General features: G+C 38.8%; 1 protein-coding gene across 4 annotated transcripts in view; it reads left to right on the top strand.

The window, feature by feature from the left end:
- Positions 1–23,001, top strand: part of TRMT9B (tRNA methyltransferase 9B (putative)) — a 118,755-nt gene extending 95,754 nt beyond the window's left edge. For 3 of the 4 annotated variants that reach the window (XM_071556437.1, XM_071556434.1, XM_071556438.1), the window contains 3 exons: positions 12,477–12,631; positions 14,615–14,803; positions 17,635–23,001. In XM_071556437.1, coding sequence (XP_071412538.1) covers positions 12,478–12,631; positions 14,615–14,803; positions 17,635–18,668 — 1,377 coding nt within the window. In that variant the 5' untranslated portion in view covers position 12,477 and the 3' untranslated portion in view covers positions 18,669–23,001. The remainder of the gene's footprint in view (positions 1–12,476; positions 12,632–14,614; positions 14,804–17,634) is intronic. The other variant, XM_071556436.1, reaches the window with a different exon arrangement.
- The last annotated feature ends 474 nt before the right edge of the window (positions 23,002–23,475 follow it).

The following is a 23,475-nucleotide window of genomic DNA, read 5'->3' as shown; positions in this document are numbered from 1 at the left end:
GCTGTGATCTTATTGATGACTTCTGTTGGAATCTGACGGCGTCCATCCTGCCACTTCACTCCCAGGAACTGGATCTCTTGGGCTGGTCCCTTAACCTTACTCCGTTTGATGGCAAAGCCAGCTCCCAAAAGGATCTGGATGATTTTCTCTCCTTTCTGAAAAACCTCTTCTGCTGTGTCCCCCCACACAATGATGTCATCAATGTATTGCAGGTGTTCTGGAGCCTCACCCTTCTCCAGTGCAGTCTGGATCAGTCCATGACAGATGGTGGGACTGTGTTTCCACCCCTGGGGTAGTCGGTTCCAGGTGTACTGCACGCCCCTCCAGGTGAAAGCAAACTGTGGCCTGCACTCTGGTGCCAGAGGAATGGAGAAGAACGCATTAGCAATGTCAATAGTGGCATACCACTTTGCTGCCCTGGACTCCAGTTCATACTGGAGCTCCAGCATGTCCGGCACAGCGGCACTCAGCGGTGGGGTAACTTCATTCAAGCCACGATAGTCCACAGTCAATCTCCATTCTCCATCAGACTTATGCACAGGCCAGATGGGGCTGTTGAAGGGTGAGTGGGTTTTGCTGACCACCCCTTGGCTCTCCAGTTCACGGATCATCTTATGGATGGGGATCACAGCATCACGGTTCGTTCGGTATTGCCGACGGTGCACTGTCGTGGTGGCAATTGGCACTTGCTGTTCCTCAACTTTCAACAGTCCAACAGCAGAAGGACTTTCTGAGAGACCTGGCAATGAGTTCAATTGTTCAATCCCTTCTGTCTGTACAGTGGCTATTCCAAAAGCCCATCTATGCCCCTTTGGGTCCTTAAAATATCCATTCCTGAGGTAGTCAATGCCCAGGATACATGGGGCGGCTGGACCAGTCACAATGGGGTGTTTCTGCCAATCTCTCCCTGTCAAGCTCACTTCAGCTTCTAGCACAGTCAACTCTTGAGATCCCCCTGTCACCCCAGAAATAGAAATAGTTTCTGAGCCCACATGTCCTGATGGCATTAATGTGCATTGAGCGCCAGTATCAACCAAAGCCTTATACTTTTGTGGGTCTGATGTACCAGGCCATCGAATCCACACAGTCCAATAGACACGGTTGTCCCGTGCCTCTACCTGGCTAGAGGCAGGGCCCCTCTAACACTGATCCTGGTCATAGCGGTCAGAACCTTTTCTCGATGAGTACACCTGGGAGGTGCCCTCCTGTGGGTCAGATTCTTGCCCGTGGGAAACTGGGACTGCACTTACTCTCACTGACCTTCTTCCATTCTCCTTCAGTTCTTGTACTCGGGCTGCAAGGGCACGGGTGGGTTTCCCATCCCACCGTCCCATGTCTTCTCCATGTTTGGCCAGGAAGTACCACATCTCAGTTCGTGAGGTCTGTCCACTTCCTCTGGCTGGGGGGCGTCTGGCTCTGACTTCAGAGGTTCTCATTCGCACTGGTGCCACTTGGAGACTTTCCCTAATTTCCTCTCTGATCGCTTTTACCTCTGCAGGCAGCGTCTTGAGACTCTCAACCAATGTCTCTACAGCAGAAATACGGGCCTGCATTGGGCTGTGGGTCATGCTTTCATATATCCGGAGCTTATTTGCTACTGCGCCCACTGTTTCATGGTTCTCTTCCCTATACATGGATGCCAGGAAATCGGTGTATTCAGCTGGCCCCGAGCGTGAAAGGTCCCACCACATATGTGGTGTGCATCTGACCTTGTCAGGGTCATTATTGGCTTGCCCACCTCTTCCAAAAAGCACGTCCATCATTGCCATCTCCCTCAGACGTAAAATTCCTTCTTCCATCGTCTTCCAAGTCTTCCTAATATGATGTTCCTGCAGGATTTCTCTATAAACAAACTTCTCTCTTACACTCGTTAGAAGTCGTGCCCAGAGTGAAAGGGGCTTTGATTCCCTCACGAACACCTGTTCAATAGCCACGTCCTGGGCCAGAGCCCCCAAAAACCTGGCTTCAGCACCATCCAGTTGTAAGGTTTCACCCATAAGGTCCCAAACTCGGATCAACCAAGTCAGGATGGGCTCACCCGGGTGTCGAGCAATGTCTTTCCGCAAACTACGGAGATTATCAAATGACAATGACTCAGTGATAATCTCAGGCTCTGGGTCTGCTTGCTGTGGAGGTGCAGCAGCCCCCTCATCGTCTGCTGGATGGTCTAATTTGGTCTTATATTTCCTTTTCTGAATAGGGGCAACTTCCATAGGCTTGGCCTGTCCTCCTGGTTTAGCCTCATCCTTTTCTCCCTTCACTGTGGCATCAGGGGTTTTATTCTCTCGCTTTTCCCCCTTCACTGGGCTAGGTTTCTGAATGCATTCTGGAAAAACCCTGGCCCTACCTTCAAACATTCTGTAAGCTGCAGGGATACAACCCTGCAGAAAAACCATAAAGAGCAAGATATCTCTGGCATCCAGGGAGAATTTAAACATCTCAAAAGCTGTTGTAGCAGACTTGAATGGGGAATGGACAAAGGGTTGGGAGAAGAGATTCCCCTTTGTTCCTTCCCAAGGGTCCGTACTATTATCACTGAATCCCCAGAGGTAGCAGCTTAGGTTGCGGCAGGAAAACAGCCTGGAGAGCACCACCCACATGACATCCAAAGGCATCGAATTCATGGCACCATAAATCCAGAGTAAGAACTCAATAATAATTGCGGCTATTTGAGTTTTGCTCATTGATTTGTTGATAAGACTTAAACCTGCCGCTCCTTTTGGCATGAATTTGTACCAACAAAAAGCCAATATATTATACAGAATGGTCCTGATGAACTCTAAGCTCAAGACCCACATGGTGCCACAAAATAGCAGTTATCCTTCTTTGTTTACAAGCCCCACACGTTGGGCGCCAAGAAATGTCTCGGTTTGAGGGGAAAAACCAAAATGTTTTACCCACAAGCAGGGGAGGGGCCTCCTCCTCAATAATCACACCACTCTTTATCAAATTTAAGAAAAGGAATTTTAATACAAGAAGGATAACTGCTATATATATATATATATATATATATGTAAACAGACTAGTGCAACCCACTTCCCCAACACCATAAGAGGGAAAAAAAAAAAAACAACAACAAAACCCAGCAGGTTTTCCTCCGGGAGAAAAGGTTATACTTAAGTGTCCTTGTCACAGCCCGCTGGCTGCAGAGTGAGTTTCAGTCCCTCTCCAGCGAAACAGACGAGCAGTGGGCTTTCAGATGGACTCAGTCTCTTTCCCTTGTGTTCCCCGTCCAAGAAGCAGAAAAGGTACGAGCGACCAGCAGCAAATCCAAGGCAGGTAGCAGCACGGCAGGAAAAAGTAATCCGAAGTAGGCAGCGGCAAGACAGCCAGGGAAAACCCCAGCAGTAACCAGCAGGGCAGCCTGCCTCCTTGGAGCCCCCACTCCCCCGTTCCGCCGAGCCAAGACTGAGGAGAATATCCAAAAAAAAACCAAAAGAGACAAACCTGCCCCCACCCCAGCGATCACAGTTAACTACTTCTTTTGTCAACCGCTGGCCTGGGCAGTTAAGTGGCAGGGGAGAGAATTTACATAATAATCCCAAACTACAACAGATCAACATGTAATAATTTCAGAAAAATAAATTGTGGCCCACATTTCTTCAAATAAAATATTTCTTTTGATGCTCTAGATAATGATTTTTGTAGGTGTCAACTCTTACTCCCCATCATACAGTAATTTCCTGGAAAATACTGTTTTTAAGAAAAAAATACACCTAAAAAGGTCACAGTAAATAAATACTAAAGTATTTTACAAATGGACAACTTTAGTAGTGTTCATATGAAATTCCTGCTCCCTCAGGGAGGGACCTTCTGCTTTCTATGATGATCAGAAAAAATTGTGTTGTGTAAAGGCCTTTCTTGGTCTTAAAACAGAGGGCTTAGACATGAGTTTTGTAAAAAGATGTCACTCATACTATAAAGCATTAAAAATGAAACAATCTTTCAGTGAAGCTCTGGTGATTTATGAACAGCAAGTATCTTTTCTAGGGATTTTGACTACAGGACACAAAGGCCTTCACACTGCTCAGTGTGCTACGGCTGTGACTGAAGAACCTGTGTTGGTGACAGTGGCCAGGCACTTCATGAAGAGTTACACCTCAGCCTTCTAGTAACAACATAAAGCAGGTTTTCTGTGTCTAGGTCTAAATCTGAATCCTGATGGGATTAGTGCTGTATCTTCAGAAGCCTTTGTCAGCTGCATAAGCATCCAATTACTATTAGAGAGTACTTAAGATAACCTTTGTCTTTCAGCACCAGCCTCCAAGAGACACCTTTAGTTTTTCAAGAAAGCAAATGTAAAATACATGACTTCCTATACCTAAGAATTAAAAAAAGTAAAAGCGTATCAGATTTTTTGGTGTTGTAGGGTAACAAAAATGTAATGCTGTCTTTGCTCTCATTCTGACGGTCATCTACTGAGAGAGTATCCTAATACCAAACACTGTCTGCCACAAGATCTGTCCTTCTTTTAAAACTGTATTTGGTGAGTATGCTGAACAATGAATACATTTGTCTATTAATATTTTAAGATAGGAAATTACATGTTCAGATATAATAAATGTGATAATCAAGAGTAGTTTATGAAATGTACAAAGAGAAAACCACTTAGTAGTTCTGTAATTACTGTAATTGATTCTGCAACATTTTACATTTCATCTTGGGATCAAAGATAGCAATTGGTAGCCTCAGTCTGACATCCTACTTGATAGTGTGCTGCTTATCTTTCAGTCACTAAGATTTCAACAGAAAATGTGTTTTCAAGTAATTGAATGTCTTACCTAAGTCAGTTTGTAAATCGTTTTAATTGGGAAGGCTTTGTATATTACACCAAGTACCATGTAAACACCGACAGTAATGAGCTTTATGAGCAGAAAAAAAGGAGAATTATACTGCATAAATTAAAACTAATCCAACTGAAAATAATGCTCTAAGTGCAAAGCCTGAGTGTAAGGAAACAAGACATTTACAAAATTATAATTCCAGAACTGTAGGATGACATTTAGGAATCAAATATTTCTGTTAATGTACTTTGGCATGAAGAATGAAGACATATGGAGAGGATATAGAGAATGAAAACAATACTTTGTAGAAGACCACCTTGACTGATTCATCGGGGAGGATGAAAATTACTAAATATTTAATGCTTGCTTAACTGCTGGTAAATAAGGAGAGAAGACAAGATAACCATTTACAAATATTTGAGAGATACAGTGACCATGGAGAGAAAAGAGCTGCATTTAAAGTTTATGGGTAGAGTGGCATGGCCAGGGGCTTTGAGATAGTGATGCAGGGCACAAAGTATTTCCTGACAGGTGCTTTACTGATTTATGTTTTAAAGACTCCATTGATGCAGGCTCAATGTCCTACCCAGTCTACAATAATTTGAAGTGGTTTTTTGTCCATCTTATTTTGTTTAAAATGCCTTACCCATATCTTCCTTCCTGTAGTTTAAGCCCATTATCTTTTGTCCACCCTTAAATTTTGGAAAATAGGTTTTTCCCTCCTACTCCACAGCAGCCCTGCTTCTATGAGAAGATGGTCCTCTCTTGTTCTGCACAAACATTTTGCAACAAATTTCTTTCCTAGAGATTTACTTGATTTCTGATCTCTTAGGGATGTACAATGATATGTGATAAATTGTTCTCTTCTGTAATAATCTTGCTTGAAATTGAACATAATGTTCGAACTGATATGCCAGCAGTGCTGACTGGGGGAGAATGACAGGTTTACGTAACTTGCAAGGATCTGTCCTATTTCTATGTGCTGATCCTCTTTTTTTTTGACAGCATATTGCAAAAAACACTGTAACACTATAGCATGTATGATGTTAAATCTGAAATGTTACAGCACCCCGACCCACTTCTGTAGAACTGCTGCCAGTCATCCCATCCTTCCTCCTTCAGTATTCCTTTGTGAAGTCGGTTATTCTTATGTAAAAGTAATGTTTTGCTTTTGTCTTTTTTTGGTGTGTTTAAACACTTGAATTCTGATACCATTATCCAGTCCATATGAGCCCTGGTGGTTTAGGCTGTCTGTAGGTATACTCTTACTCTCTAATTCATCATACAAAGAAATTATTGAGGAGTGTCCAAAGAATACTTGTGGGCAGATATGCTCAGGGTATCCTTCCAGTGTGATAGTGAATTTTAGGAGCTACAATCTAAACATTGTCTTCAAAATGGTACCAAACCTTCTACTGTAATTTCATCTAAACCAACTGTTCCTAATTTGTTTACTAGAATCTCATGAAACTAGAGATCGTACATGTTGTCCACAGATTCTCAAAACTAATTTCTTGTGGCTCTGAGACTGGCTAATCTGAGGCCAGTGCAATCAGTTCCTTAAGTGTTGTTTATAAGGCTAGATGTTTTGGAAACCCTGAACTTGTTTTAAAAGCCCCAGCCAATTCTTTCCCTGAGTTTTTGTCCCTTTGTCACTGATGTAGCAACACCTGGTGGCAATTAACATGAATAGTGAAGAAGAAGAATCTAAACACTCTGCTCTTCTCAGTACCATTTATTACTCAATTTTCCTTCCTGCTCAGTAGCCCAAATTTTTCCTAGTCCTCCCTTCTCCTCTAGTGTCTGTATGGCGTGTTTCTGTGCGGGACCTGAAGACACACATCAGTGCACATCTAGCACAATGGATTTTTGGCTGTGTGGGACTCCGGTAGGGACTGTCTTCTGGAAGCTGATTTATGAGTTTTGATGTGATAGTAAAGATGAACAGACACTTAAAGGTACTGGGAATGAGTGTACTCCTTTTGGGTTTTTTTTATGGCCAAGGGTCCATATTTGTGGATTGTGATTTAGCAGAGTGTTACCTATATACAGCATGCAGTTTATGTACTTAGTGAAATATATCTGTTTACAGTGCAATGTTTCAGCTACATAGACTATGACCCTAAATGCAAAACAGCAAGGGAAATATTAAATGATTAACTGATCCAAGAATGTGCAGTGAATAGTACTAGGTTTTGTCTGAACTGGAAAAGGAAGCTAATTGAGTAACTAGAGCTTGAACCAGAAGCTTATTTTGTCCAAGACCATACAAGAGGTCTTGCAGTCCTTTAAGTGTTTCACTGGGACTAGGTTCTCTCTATTTTTCAGTAAGAAAAAATACAATGATAGTGACTTTATTCCAATTACTTTAAACTGCTGGTTTCACAGTGAATGTTTCAACTAACAGTGGTTTTCATCAAATGTGTACCAGCTCTTTTTTTTTTCTCTTCAGAATTTCTCAAGTTGTACTGGAGGAAGGGTCTTGGATCAGGACTTCAGCTCAGAAGGATTTTAGATATGCTGCATGAAGTTCTCCTTGCTCTGTTTTCAGGCTGTGCATTTTCATGAGATGATAACAGTTCATGCGTGGTGGAAATTAATTACCAAAGTTATTAGCCTTATATAAGCAAATAATCTCCAATTGTATCCTCTTGCTAAACTTTCATTGCAGCTAGTTTAACTATTCATGGCAGCATTCCTATTATTTTGTTTCATTATCCTTTATTTACTAATATAGCTGTTCTGTATATCGAAATGATTCATACTGGAAGCCATTTAGTATATCAGCATAGACCAATTTGTTGCCTGCACGAGTGAAAAGAGAAATCACTGTAAATCACAGTGGAAGTTGTTACTGTGATTTATGAATTCAATCTAAGGCTAAGCAACATTCTGATAAAGAAATCTTAGGTTTGTTTTTGAGAAGGGCTGCAATGAGGATTTGCTTTTGGCCATGAATTGGATTTTTGTCTTTGCATGGAAAAAAATACTGTAGTTCGTAGGTGACCATTAGGGCCGTTCACTTCGTATTTCGTGGCTACTTACATTTGAAAGAAGAGACTGGTAAGTCTGGAAACTAAACTGGAAGCATTTTTCACTGAATAGGTAGTTCTCCCTGTTCTGTAGATGAAGGGAGAGAATGCAAATCGGACTGCCCCACCTTTTACTTAGGTGTACATGGTACAGGTGCACATGTTATTGCTGAGAGCAGGGTATTGAGGATGTAGACTTGGCTCTTGTGGTTTATACTGTTTGATTTAAGGCCAGCAATTAATTAGGTTATTGCATCCATAGATGGAGTTACATGTGTAATCAAGATTTATGTTGCTGTGGCAACGAAGAGAGACACAACTGTGTTGAATTTCCTAGATCTTTGAAGCAGGAGTTCTTATTCAAAATGCTATTGAGAATTCCCATCAGTGAGTGAAGAGTGTAACTAAGAGGGTCCCTCATTAATAGGCTGAAATCTTGCATATTTGACTCCACTGAGTGGAGAGAATTCCTGCTGCTCGTCAGAGGGCTAGAGAAAATAGGCAGTTGCAAGAAAGAAGAAAGGAAAGCCTGTGGCTCAAATTAATCAAGAGCAATTGATTTCAAGACAAAGAGAAGCAATGCATGATTTGATGAAAACTGTGAAAAATCACAGGGTGCTTCCAAGAGGCTATTGACAAAACCTTTACCACATATTCCAGGTATTCTGTTTGGCCTGGGCATAGAGGCAAAAAGGAACTGAACATGAGCCAGGTCAAGACTTCACAGTACTGTACATCACATTAAAATAGTGGGGCTGACATAGCACATGCTTCAGGTACATGGAGTAAGATGTAAGAGATGAAAAGAAGATGGAAGATAAAATTCGTAGGTGACTGGATGGAGATAATTTGAGGTATATGAGAAGGATTGCAAGGGAGTCAGAACTGCAGGTTAAGTGCAAAAAGCTTTGGGTAGACCATGGTAGAGGCAGAGTTTTGGGATTGAACACTGCCTCCTACACATCAGTGTCAGGGCACCCCTGGCATCTGGGAGCCAGCAAATAATTTTTCTGCTTGAGGATAAAACAGTTGGTCAAAATTATAAATTGCACACTTTGGAAAACAACAAAAAAAAGTCTGAACACATTGCCCCTTCCCCCCAAAAAACCCCCAAACCCAAACCAGATTTTTTAAAAATATTGGAAATGGTGGGTATTAATTTTGGTTGTTTTCAAGGTCCCTTCCTTAAACATATTTTTTACTTTGGCAGCAACAGAATATAACCAAGCAACATGACTTTTATTAAAGCAGTATCCTTGAAAAGTTACTTATCTTAAAGGTTAGATAATGTTAATGGAAAAGGAAGATATTCAATTACCTCAGAGTCAGGGAACTTTCAGTCAGATATGTAGCTGTGAAAATATAGATCATATTTGTACAATTCCTTTTACCTCCTGGGAAGCTGTAATATTTTAGTTTATATTTTATTTTTCTTTTTAATTTTTTTTTAACAGAGAAAATGGTAGCGTAGGAAAGAGTGAATGGACTATAACCTACTTACTTTCAAACAGTTTGTTCATGTACCATAGTTACATCTGATGGATTGGTGATCCATTTCCCCACAAATTCAGCAGAAATGGCACTAAAATTTTCATCCGTTTCCTCATTTAACAGATCAGCTGCAACAAGGGCCTCTTGTAGTCTCATGAACGAATCATGATAACCAGAAAGCACTGGAAGGGAAGAGAATGTTGCTGTTCCATTTTTTCCCAAAGTGCTTGTTTGCAGGAGGCTGGCATTTGTTGAGCTGCATTCATGTTTTAGGGACTTGGCAAGGCTTCCTGCAGTGACTGAACAGCTGGGTGCCAATTTACTGCACACTCACGACTCTACTCCAAGTCTCTGTGTGAGTTCTTTGACAGGAGCAGAAGAGCAAGAGAAGAATTGAGCATTGGGAAAGTGTGTACCACCTTCTGCTCCTCTTTCCTTTGCTGGTCTCATCAGACAGCTTTGGAGTAGCTGAAATGAGAATTGGAACAAATGCTAAAGCAGTGGGATTTCTGGACAGCTTGGATTTTCATTACCTACTTTGCGTAACAGGCTTTCCAATTATCCTAGAGGTTGCAATCCAAAAGTTGGATGAAATTATAATTTTCTACAGTTCATGTGCAACAGAGGCACTGTCTGGTACTTTCTAGGCAAAGAAGTTGTAATGGTTGTTTTGTTCAGCAAGAGGAAGTAGAGGCATTGAGTTTGGCGTGAAAAGTTACATGGGTCTAAGTTTCTGGGGTTTTTTGGTGACAGTAGACTTGTGGGAAAGTGGTGCAGCTGCATGTTTGGGCAGACTCTGCAGGTTTCTTGCTTTTCGTAAACACTGAAATGAAGAGGATTAATTGCTAGGATATTTCCCTGCTGTGCTGTAAAGGAAAACCTGATAGTATTATGGATCTTGATTGGATAGTCAAATTGGCAAGTCTAATTTCCCCATGTTCCTTAATTTTCTGCAAAATATAGCCAATCTGCAGGAATGGAAATTGTTACAAAACAGTGCATGAAATAATTTGTATTTTAGTATATTACTGTTACTCAAACAGAGTAACCAAATTATTTTGTTGACAATATTTATTAAGTTTATCTAAAAGTTGTAATCTCCACTGCAATGTTGTAATACGTGGAAGTCTCCAGCGTGTTCTGTGTTGTCCAAGACTCAGTGCCAGTCCCAGTGAACAAGAAAGTTAAAGTAAAAACTTAATGGTCTTGTGATTCAATAGGAAACTAAGCCAGACTTCATCCTTCATTGGAATGCAATGAAGACATTATAGGAAAAGTGTAACATAGTATCAAATGGAAAATTCTTGCCATCTTCTAAGTCAAGCCCAAGTTGATTTTTGTGTTGTTTTTTTTTAAATATTCAAATTAACCTTCAGTTCAGACTGAAATTTAGTAGGGATGGTTGAAAACGTTCTCCTTTTTCCTGTTTTTTTAAGAACTGTAAAGATTTAACAAAGAGCTTCAAAGTGGAAAGATAAAAAAGCACTTGGATACACTGAACCACACAGTAACTAAATATGAGTACAAACTAGAGCAAGGAGTTTATCAGACAACAAAAGAAAAGCAGTGATTGTTAGTCTTCGGAATTACTACTTATAACTAGAGGAATCCTAGGCAGCTGAACAACAAAATAGAGTATGTTTTGAAGCAGAGAGGAAAGGTATCTGGAGACATGAAATACTCAAATTTGTTGTATTTAAGGGTCAAATAAGAACAAAAGAATGGGCTTTTGACTGTAAGGAATACTGACTTGAAATTACTGCAACTAACACATTCTATTTGACAACATAACTTGAAAGGGCCTTCTGGGAAAAGTTCTTACGGGTAACTTCTGGGACATATACTTTCAAGTCTTTGTTGCAATACTGTCATATGGTGTTCAGCCTGTTACAGGTTTCCACTCTTCAATGACACTGAAAATGTGCCCATTAGGAATGTGCTATACTGTTTCTGAATTTAAATTTTATGTATAAGTGTATAATCACCTGGTAAAAAGTGAGCTAATGCAACTTAAAATTGCAAACTGTGAAGAAAAAGATTGTGAAAATACTGAACATAAATGTTTTGAAGAGAGATATTCATAAATGCTGCAGCCAGAGTAGACCTTGACAATCGTTAACAATTTGACCCAACCTTGTGAATAGCAGAGTATATAAAACCAGAGAAATGGATCAAGTCTTACATACTAGTCTGTAAGCATTCACACACACTTAATTTGAAGTATGTTAGTTGTTTTTTCAGTCACTGGGATTAACTCCCATTTTTTAAATTAAAAAGATTATGTTTGTAGGACAGGTGTTTTTGGAGAGCTCATATTTATTTATGGTATTTTTAAAATAATTTTTTCCTCACATGTCTTTTCTCATAAATTCTTGTCTATTTTATCATAATAATTTTTTTCAGTACTAAAAGAGACAGAAACATTTTTTATTATGATTCCAAAATGTATATTATTTGAAAATCAATGAAAGCAAATTGAAGTCTTTGCTTCTGGCATTTTCAAATGACGTTCAAGGAGTCACTTTTATAATTTTACCTTGATAGTATAATGCTTAATTTCTTGTACGAAATTTGCAAACAGGCTTTCCTCTCTGTTGAGTACTTGAACAGTCAAAATAAGTTCTGTTTTAACAATGGAGAAGGAAATAAATAAACAGGCAGTTTGAATTAGTTTGAAGAATGCCTTCACACTTTGAAGTGTAAACCCATCAGCCTCCATCAAATATTAAAGCCAGACCTGGCTAGTACTTGAATGAGGTGATATATTAAGGAAGATGTAAGATTCTGTATGAAGGGGTTCAGTATCTTCATCCACTTGGTGTTTCACATGCTGCAACTTCTGCTGAATCCAGGCTCTCTTTTGCACCAAATAAGCTTTTACTACACTGGTGAATTTGGGAATGTGCATATTATTATATTATTGAATAGGCACGTGCAGTTACATCATGCGTCTCAGACAAGATGATACATTCACATTTTTTCTTGACTTCCATGAAATAAAATCAGATCTTTTGAGTACAGACTATTTTATAAATATGGCTGTTAGATGGATGTAATGATTTTATGAATGTCAACTTACGAGGTCCTGAAGTATGCATGCCTATAAAATGTGAAATGTATGCTGCAAGAGTTTGTGTTTTATTGGACATAATATTCATTATGTTTTCAGGATGGAACATGAGGCTACCCAGCTAGAAAAGCAGCATGTGCACAGTGTGTATGAAAATACAGCTGCCTTCTTTAGTGATCTGCAAAGCAAAGCGTGGCCTCGTGTTCGGAACTTCCTGCTGGAGCAAAAGCCTGGCAGTCTTGTCGCTGATATAGGTAAGCCATTCTTCAACAGAAGTCACTTGAAGCTTGGTTGAAGTTCAAGGCTTTATCAGCAGGTGTCACAATGATTGCTGAAAGCTTAAGGTCATCCTGTTACAGTCTCATCTGGAGAGATGCTTACAGTTGGCAGTAAGAATATTCCCCTTAAGGCACACAAGGTATCTCCTATTATGAGTTTTATTAAGATCTACAGGAATCTGACTATTGTGTTTATTTTTGGTATGTATTTAGGGAGGAGTGGCAGTAAAGAGGCACTAATGCCTAGTGGCACTAAAATTTTCAAATGGGATCTTTAGTTGATAATTTCATTTTCACTTTAATACCACCTTTTATTAAAATAACATTTTGTCTAATTGCCATTTATTTTTATTCATCAAAATAAATGCCAATAGCTTGGCCATTGTTAGCTTCATGAAGGAATTCACTCTCTTGATGATTCATTTAAAAGTGAATCTTCAGCAAATGGAGATTTTTAGAATACTGGGATTATCGAGACTATTTAGTTTCATTCCAGAGAGGACCTTTTACTTCTGAAAACTCACTGTGGTTAAAAGGCATTTTACCAAAACCCAGATACTAAGCAACTGGATCTTCTAAGCTAATGTATGGTTGAATAAATGTGTTTCTGTGCAAGTACCATAATGAATAATACTTTAGACAAATTTTGAAAACTTAAATTTTCTCACTAACATCCAGAGCTTCATGTTTTATTGCATGTATTCCTTGAACTGCATTAGCAAATGTTAGTGTTTTCCATTTATCTCAAATGTTACTTCAAAGAATAGCACTTGCTTTTAGCTTAGAAATGTGCTCCTTTTCACCACCAAAGTGTTGTTCTGTTCCGCAACAGTTCCTGTGCTGTCTCTCTAGATAATGGTGCACATTAACATCCCTGAGAGCAGCAGTGCTGCAAGAAGCAGTGATGTTTCTAAAGATAACTCCAGGCCTTTAAATCGAATTACCAATACTGAGATGATTCTCTTTGCCTGGCTGCTACCCCGTTGCTTGGCTGTCAACTTTCAGAAATTATTCTTCACTACTGACCCAGAACTGCAGTGAATGATTCCTAATATAATTTTGAAAAGTGCCTGTTATGCATACGGCACTGAGGAACACTTTGAAAGATGTCAGTTTAGTACAGCACAGTCCTTGAGATGACAGACTTTTAGGTGGAAGACATTCTAGAACAGTTTGTTACATTTACCTGGATTATAATGCATTGGCACAAAGACAGAAAGAGGATGTGCTTGTAACATGACAAGAATTTTTATGATTTACAGTTATTTTCAAGTCTGTATCTGAAGGTAAAATTTTCCACTTTGACTTGTGTCAGTGGCATCTGTAGTTTAGGACTTCTTAGAGAGAAATGGGATGCCCTGGACAGGTATTGTGTGGGGTTTAGCAAAGACTGGGGAAGGACTTGGAAAAGAGATCTATTGCAGATCCCTGAAAATACAAAACACACTGGCTTCAGGAAATCCCCTGAACAGAAAGTAGCTGGAAGCTGGAATGGCATTGAGGAAAAGGGCTATAATGCTTTCCTTTTTATTACTCTCTCCTGGGTACGCATTTATGCTCATTGTTGGAAACAGGATACCAGGCTATATAAAGGCTTAGTGTGAAGCAGCATGATTCATTTTTTTCTCTTAAGATGTGCAGTAGTGGCCATAGAGGACCACTGCTTCCTCCTCCCACCTGTACTTATCCTTAATTCCCCACAGAAATACATATAACATGCTATTTGTTATACAAGGCTGTGTAATGAGTATTTTTGTTGGTGATGTTGGTACTGTTGCAATCCTAATGGTGTGAACATATCATTTCAAGCAGTCCAGATGAATTCTGCAGCAGTTAGGTTAGTAGGCACAAGCCCTCATATTGTTTTACAGGAAACCCTGGGATTAGGAAGGCCTTCACAATATTTTCACTGCTTTGGGAGGGATAGCAATTGTCTGGAATGTAGAACTTTGGATCTAGTATTCTTTTCTTTAGGTTGTGGAACTGGAAAGTATCTCAGTGTCAACAGTCAAGTGTATAATGTCGGCTGTGATTATTGTGAAGCTTTGGTAGAGATTGCACGGAAGAAAGATGATGAAGTTCTTGTGTGTGACAACCTTAACCTGCCCTTCAGGGACCAGTGCTTCAATGCAGTCATTTCCATTGGAGGTAAGACGACATACTTGCATTCTGGCCCACAGCAAATGAGAAATTTTGAGTGTTGTTTTCTTTCCATGTGGCTTCATTTCAGTTAATTGTTTTGAAACACTTCCCTTAGAATCACTGCAGATGTAACTGAAGTGAATGTAGTAAACATGAAAAAAAATTCCATTGCACAGAGACGCTGTTGACCAAGGAAATATGTGGATCATTTGTTTGTTTATATGTGGTCTTGTTCACCCTGTAGAGAAAAGATTTCCTTCCAGCATGCATTTTAAGCAAGTGAAAACTAATATAAACATGTCTGCTTGCAGTTTAAACAGATGAGGTGGTCAAGATAAACTCTTGGTTCCTCCATAAGAACTGTTTTGCTCAGCAGATGCATTGAAATCAAAACTTTATAGCAGAACTTGAAACTTACGTTAACTATTGTGTGTTGCTGATTGAGATTTCTCTTAGTCATGAAGTAAGAACTTAGAGCCATACAAGCATTTGTTGTAAATGAGTGAAGCATCTCAGCATCTTAACTCTTCTGATCTCTCCTTTTGAAAATATTACTCATAATTTGAGAAGTAAAAATTAAAGTGTAGTTGAAAAATAGAGTAGCCAGTTATAGTCTATATTTTTAGCTCTACTCCTTTGATCTTGTTCCAGGGTTTTTCAATGTATCAGCAAAAATAAAAAGCATAATAAATATTATTGATAGCAATCAACAAACTAATTGAAATGTGATAGAAATATATTTTAAAATGTATTTTTCACATACACAGGTGGAAAGGAATGGTGATTAATATGCAAGCAGTAACGATACTACTTTGTTTTCATGTTGGCTAGTTAACCAGTGAGCCCTACCCATATTTTAGGTCCTGTAGCATAATTTCAGGGCTATCAGATCATCTGACTTTGAAGCATATCATACCTATCTAGCATTTATATCAGATATAAGCCTGACAAATTTAAAAGTTCACATCCTATTTCAGTACATTTTACAATAATGAATTTTAGCCCCTCTTGAATATAGATATGGTATACCTGGGTCCATCTAATTCTGAATAAAGTGTATTTCCTCGCATTATAGAGAAAAACAAGTATTTATGTATGTAGTCAAGTATTCTTACTGTCTTTGCTGGTATAATCATGTTTATAGGATTTCTTTTTCTGCAGAACGACCAAAGTGATTCTATAATTTTAACCAGGAAGAATATTTAAACCATTAAGTTAATTGCTTAGATAGAGCTTGCATGTATTCTGTTGGCTGATTGGCATTTCTTTCTGGTAAACTAAGTTTGTGTGCTTATGCTATCTCAGTTTTGATAAAATTTTGCAGTAGGTTCTGTGGTAATAAATGGCCTAGCTCCAGTATGAGAGAACATATCAGTTGCTTTCTCCCCATTCTATGCAAGAAATTAATTTTTGTTTTTTCAAAGTTCAAGAAAAAATTACTTGAATCAGGAGTACCTGGTAACAAATACTGACCGCATAGATGGGTAACTTTTCTCAGAGTTGGCTATTTTGTGTTCTCAGCAGCTTTTGAGAGCCTAGTTAATATCAACTGCCAAGAATGCTTTTCTTGGCTTGTAATAAAGCTACATTTTCTCTCCTTGGTAATTTAATAATTGTTTTAAATAAAGGCAGTGCTAGTTGGACACAACTTTTCACAACTGCAATGTTGAAATGACACTATTTCTACAAGTTGAATTGGCTACTGTCAAGCAGCACATATAAGGATAATCTAATTTTTCTGAATCTATGGAGATGTCTTCAGCTAAGAACATACACTATTATTACATGCTGTTGCATGGGTAGGTTGAATGTTTTGCATGTGTAAATGGCTGACTCCAAGTCTACTTGAAACAAATTATGGACTCTATCATCTTTACATCATTCATTGAATCAAATCCAGTACTGCTGACATAGAGAACACCATGACCAATGTGTCCAAGCTCAGGACAAGGTAATGCTTCTGAGAGTTTAGAGAGAAAATACTTGTCTTTAGAGAGAAAATAGTTGTCCTAGCTTTTCTCTGACTGTTAAAATTGGCTTCTTCCTATTCCAGGTGAATAGGAAGATAGAAATAATGTAAAAATCTTTAAATGTAGCTTAATTTCACATTAGAGTGAAATTTGAAAATAGGGAAATTATTTTGGAAAGAAAATACAAATATAGTGATCAATAGTTTTATTTTGAATTTGACTTCTTTTTAGTAGCATAATACATGTTAAAAAATCATCATGCTCAGACATGCAATGTGTAAACATTCTTTTTTACAAAAATGAAATTTAATTTTACAAAATTAAAACAATGGAAATGCTTGTCTAAATTTTCTCACTAGTTCTTTGAAAGTGTGCCGATATAAAAGTACAAAATATCTTCTTACTGGTATTATATTTGACTGTCTTCTTTACAAGGTGAAAAGGTTTTCTCTTTTCAGTAAGGTAGGTCTGAAAAGTGTGCCAGAAGCTAAAGTCAAACTTGATACTATGTAGCTCACCTAAAGGCCAGGCATTTAGATGAAAGCTAGTCATGCCTTGACCTTTTACAGAGAGAAACAGAAACCTCCAGGTTATATGCCTGACTTTTCTCAAATCAGTATTTTGGGATGAGATTGATTTCCTTCTTTGGGATTTTCCTATTTTCATCCATGGAACATAATCATGAAAGAGAGCATTCTGGGGTAAACTTGCATTGTAGTACCTGTAAATTCAGTGCTGTTGCTGACTTGCAGCAAGTGATGTTTGAATGAGGTGCTAAAATGATTAAACATGTGGAACAGGTTGAAGACAAAAATGCCCTGTCTTTACTAATATTCAGTACATAATACCTTTCTTTTTTTTTCACAGTGATACATCATTTCTCAACTAAACAAAGAAGAGTCAAAGCAATAAAGGAAATGGCAAGGGTATTGATCCCTGGGGGCCAAATAATGATTTATGTTTGGGCTATGGAACAAAAGAATCGTCGCTTTGAGAAACAAGATGTATTTGTTCCATGGAACAAGGCCTTGTGCTCACGCCATTTTTCAGAATCAAATCAATCTGGAGATAAGGGCGAGGTTGTGCATACTGTAAAAGGCCAAGACATACACCCTGCACAGCTCGTCATTTCTGAGTGCAGCTACCAAACCAATTTGCAGCCAGAAACTGATGCAAAGCATTCCCACAATATGGGCCATTGCTTCCCTAGAGCCTGCTGCGTGAAAATTTCTGAAGAAGAGAACAGATTTTACAGTGCTCTAGGAAGATCTATCCGCTCATGGTTTTTCTCCAGATCCCTTGATGAATCAGCCCTGAGAAAGCAAAGTGACAAAATGAAGCACCTGAAACATGAAGGATTGTGGGCAAACAGTACTGTATCCATTCAGCATTCACGACACTGCAGTTTGGATTTAGGTCACCATGGGGCACTGTTAAAAGAACAAAGTTTAGATGATGATGTGTTTGTGGAAAACCTGTCTCTCAAAAAACCACAGTGGTCACCTGCCGCAGGTGCACTGAAGGATTTAAGTTTAAATGGAGGACACCAAAGTGTAGCACAGAGCACGGGTGACAAAGCTTCATTTACAAATGGCCCAGTGGAAGACAGAGACTGCAGCTGTGGTTGTAATAAAGATGGTGCTGCTAGGTCTGATGCCAGCAAGTTGTTCAAAAGAACTTCAACAACTGACTCCACTGACTCAGCTTTGGATTCAGCAGTGTCTGTGGGGGACCAAACAGATGCCATGTTGGATACCAAGGCCTTCATGCGCTATTACCATGTTTTTCGGGAAGGGGAGCTGTGTTCTCTGGTAGAAGAGAACGTGCCTGAGCTTCAGATACTTTCTTCCTGCTATGACCATGGGAACTGGTGCATAGTTGCAGAGAGAAGGGGAACATAGCTATAAACAGAACAAAGCAGAATCCAGTGACTGAGAATTTTAAGCTGCTCTTTTTTTTTTGTGATTGTGCAGTTGTGACCTGGAATTTGAATCATGTAGTCGTGTGCCATTTATTTCTGATTTGTTACCTCTCTGACTATTTTAACTAGCTAATGTAAGGTCTGTATATAGGAATGTAAGTGGTAAACATTGTTTATGTTTTGTTAAACTTTTATGAAATTAAAACTGGAGAATTTTATATAGCTTTTAGCAAATAATATACTTTTCTATCAAGAAATAAAGCTTTTTTATAAGACAAGGATCAGGGCATCTTCTATGAGAAATATCCTCTCAGTAGAAAGTTTAGTCTTTGTTCTTCAAATCTGAAAGTGTGTCACATTGCTCCCTGTTCTTGAAGTCCTATAAATGAGACATAGACACTATGTCTAAAATTGTACTTGACTATATACTGGTAGAGTGCATGCTGCAGAACTGGAGCAAGCATGGTCCCAGTGTTGCATAGTTGGGAGCAGAGTTGCATAATGGGCAAAACTATGTACAAAACAAGCTCTGCGCATTCTGTAATTTGAGGTTTGTATGTTGGAGCAAATGACAGAACAGATTTTGAACAGTGTTTTGGACTTTTATTGTAAAAATAATGTAGTTTGTTTCTCAGGTGCAAGTTAAGTTTTATGTGTTAGCTCTCACAAATACTCAATTTCCTTTGCTGTAGTTTTTCATTGGTTATGTGTATATATAGAAGTCAGAGGGATTTGTGAGAGTATCAGTATTATGTAAAAGTTATGAAATATCAAATACTTGAGATATATATTCATTTTTGATAAGCCTAGCCAGCTGAGGTAAAATTAATAAAAAACTAGTGCATATCTAATTAGCTGTCATATTTACTCTTCTTATTTACTGACATTAGAATATATTTTAAACAGTGTGTTAAATAATACAGAGAGGAAGAGGGTAAGACCATTTGGTACATAAAATACAAACTCCTGTCTTCTGCAGTTTAAATGAATCTTTTGATACCTAAATGATAACAGATTGCTTACACAACTTTCCCATTCCCTGTAAGACATAAATTGCTGAACATGGTGCCCCATCATTATCCATCTGCACTAGGTTGTAGTAGTTGCCCTCATTTTGTACTTTACACTCAATAATCTCATCTCTCTCAGTGGCATGTGAAGTTATATGGGCTGTGGATAAAAAGCACTTGGCTTCAGAAGATCAGTGGTGAAATTGCCAAAAGAAGCAGGGCTAGAATGGTCTAATTGCCTTGTTAGTACGGAGTGACTCCATTCCAGGCTTTATTTATAGTCAGTGGTTGCAGTGCAGGGCACATCTTCAGCTGGTGTGATTTCATGACCTTTAATGGAGATTCCTCAATCCCCCCAAAAACCCCAAACCAACAAACCCCTTTTGTTACAGCAAAGCAGACCTACCTCATTAAGATGTCTGCCTTATTATTTGGCAAATAGCTTTGAATACAAGGCAACAGGAGCAAACTGTCAACTTTTCCAGTCTACGCTGTAGAATTAGATGGATTTAAGGTTGTTCAATAGAAAGCCCTGATGGTGCTGAGTATTTTTTAATGTAGCTGCCCAGCAGTTAATTGCCACATGGTAATATATTTTAAGATTTATTTACTGGAGCAATGTCCATAGAGCAATAATTTTGGTCTCCCTCATACCTTGGGATCCTTTTACTTTATTCTTCCCGTGTCTGTAGCTCTTGCAGTCCCCATGGACCTTTGAAAAACACACGTGAGATTTCTGAAATATTATTCCACTTTAAGTATGACTTTCAATACAGCTTGGGGCTGTGGCTCTCAGGTACTGTGTGTGAGCCATACTTGCAGAAAACTGTGATATTCCCTGTGTCGCTGGGTCTGGCTGCTCCTGGCTGAGGGGGATGCACCTGCTGCATCCTCAGGCTCCAGTTTTAGAAGCTTTGTGCCAAAGTACCCATGCTGACATATTGCAGAGCCAGCGTGGATTGTGCTTAGCTCCACACCTCATTTGCAATGTGCTTGTGGTGGACAAGTGAGGCCTGCCACTTGTGTTGGGAAGTTCTGGAGGAACTTGATTTTAGAAGAGAAGTCAACTGCTTCCAGATATGCCAGTAGATATTCAGTGCTCCTGGAATTTGGGCTGTATTTAAGAAAGAGGCAGATTATTATCACCCTATATCCAAGTCTGAAACTTCATCCCTGAACTCCAGCATCCAGAAACTCTCTTACACATATATAAAAATATTTATTAAATATTATTGATCTAAACTGACTGCTGGGTTTAGTTAATGGGAGAAAGAACATCGTGATTTTGTTATCTGCACATCTGCAGTCTGACTGTAGCATATTTGGTGTGTAGCCAAGCAGGCTGATGACATTTGGGGTAAACTGAGGAAGGAAAGATGTCTGTCCTCTCTACAGTATAGAGTTACTATCTTGCAGGAGACTGAAGAGCCAAGAGTCAGACCCCAATGAAAACTTCTTGCTCTCTCAGCTTGTTGAATAATGGCTGTCATCTCAAAGCTACTGAGTTACTTTAAACTACTTTTGTGTTTGTAGACTTTCCATGCATTATTTGGTTTGAGGTTCTTGCCTGGAGACTTAATTCTGTATTGGATTTTCTCTTGTTGTGAGCTGATGCCATTAAGTTGCATTTCATACAAGTTTGGATTATGTTCTCGTAAACTCCTGGGAGAAGAAGAGGGGAGGTTTGGTTAACTGCTTTTTTTTTTTTAATCTCCCAAATACTGTTTTCCTCTGAGGATATATAATCACCACATACCATACCTTTTACAGATTGGAGATCATTTAGCTGAGGTCATGACTATGAGGTCTGCACAGTAAACTTTTATTCCTGTATGCAGTCCCCCATATCTTTGAGGTGGCTGCCTAGATAGGTAAGAGCTTTATCATCTCATAAGAGGCCAGATTACCTCACTCAAAGGTGAAAGTGCCTCTTGATTGGTTTCTCTTTTGATTAGGCCCACCTTAAGCAAAATGTAATTTCCAGAAGAATCCATATGATCACAGACTTTATTAGCTTACAGACATGGTTAATGGACTCAGAAAAGTGTGAATACCATTGAAAGATCTATATTAAATGAATGAATAAGTAAATAAAACTCAGTTATCCTTGAATGCTAAAACTTTCAGCAGTGTCCAGACTGAAAGATCTGACTTTTATAAGGTAAAGGTCAAATGTGTTCTTACATTGCTTGTCTGACAAGTGGGCAATAATTTCATTTCAGTTCTGCTGATAACAAACCTGCTTCTGACTTTAGTGGGCTAAGATTGCTCCTAAGCTGCTTGTCTAACTCTAAGTGGCACATGGGGAAATATGGATTACATGAGGAAAAAGATGCCTTTTTTTTCCCTGGTTTTTTTTTGCAAATTAGTTCAGGTGGAACTTCCTGTACCTCAGTTTCTGCCTGTTGCCTCTTGTCCTATTGCTCGGCACCAGAATTGCAATAAAAAAATACACAATTGAACAGACTTATTTTTGCAGGATTAATACAATTACAAACTTTGATAAATTACATTTTGTCTTTTTTTTTAAAACAGGAAAATGTTTCTATTAGAAGTAAACAAGTGTCATTTTTGGGTAGTAACAGTGACTAATTTATGTTCTTCCAACCTTTTCATATAGGAATTTTTAAATCACAGGTGAGAAATATAAGCCACAAACATTCTAGCAGATTTTTTTTCTGGTACTTATTGGTATACAAGTGACTTATGAGCACAGTTTAAAATACTGAGTGAAGAGTTGTCTATGGTCCACCAGCAAAATATTGTCAGTGAACTGCCTGGGTAGGTTCTGAATAGAAATAATGGCTCTGATCCTGTGTCCTCTCTGCTGCATAATACCTCCATCAGACTACATTCTTATCACTGTTGGGCTATTATTAGTATTGACATTGCATTGAATCTATTGGTCTACCCACTTTCTTGCTCAGCACTTCTGCAGGATTTGGGACTACTTTAGTACTCCAGGAAAATAAAGTGTGTCCGTGTTAAATATATGCAATGCATCTTTTTTGTGAGTTCAGTGTATGGATTCTGGCAGCTATCCATTATTTGGTCTTCCAATCTCCTGGTCAAAAGCATGCTTAAGTACTGCTTTGTAATCACTTCTGTGTCCATACATGGAACCTACTCTTTAGTACTCAACAGAAAAGAAATCCTACTTGGTTAAAGTATCAATTCCTTCAACATTTCTGTGTCTTCAGATTAGCTAATAAATATATCAGCCTTCAGAAAATCTCTGTCTTGGAAAATTGTTAGTGAATGTTAAATTTGAGAAGAGTCTGTTAGTGCTCTTTGCTCAGCAATTTGGACCACATGGGCACGATGCAGAACAGGTAAGCACAGTGATTTGCTGTGAAGCCAGAGAGTCTGGCTCTTCTTTAGAGAACCAAGGTTAACCTAGCCATAAATGTCATCATTTGAATTAGGTAAATAAAGGTGATGAAATGGTGGAGTTTAACTATGTCAGTATTATATGTTGTTGATGATAGAAAAGCAGGATAGTCAGCAGAATGAATTGCTACAGAGCTACATTTCCTGCTCCTTCTGTTCTGTTTACAGTCATCCAGGACTAAGCTTTGTGGTGTAAGATAAAACTGAAATATTTCTGTGGGATTGTGAATGGTTTTTTTGCACAAATTTAAATCAGAAAAGAAAAAAAAGTCATTAGAATTATTCAATTGCCTGGGAGGTTACAGCTGTACTGTGTTTAATGTGCTTTTACAGTTGCAGTGATTGCTGTGTTTGTACAATTACAATGTCACTTATTGTACTGATATG

This window comes from Pithys albifrons, chromosome 5 (assembly GCF_047495875.1).
Source record: "Pithys albifrons albifrons isolate INPA30051 chromosome 5, PitAlb_v1, whole genome shotgun sequence".
NCBI lineage: Eukaryota > Metazoa > Chordata > Aves > Passeriformes > Thamnophilidae > Pithys > Pithys albifrons.
This window is presented reverse-complemented; position numbering and strand designations above follow the sequence as displayed.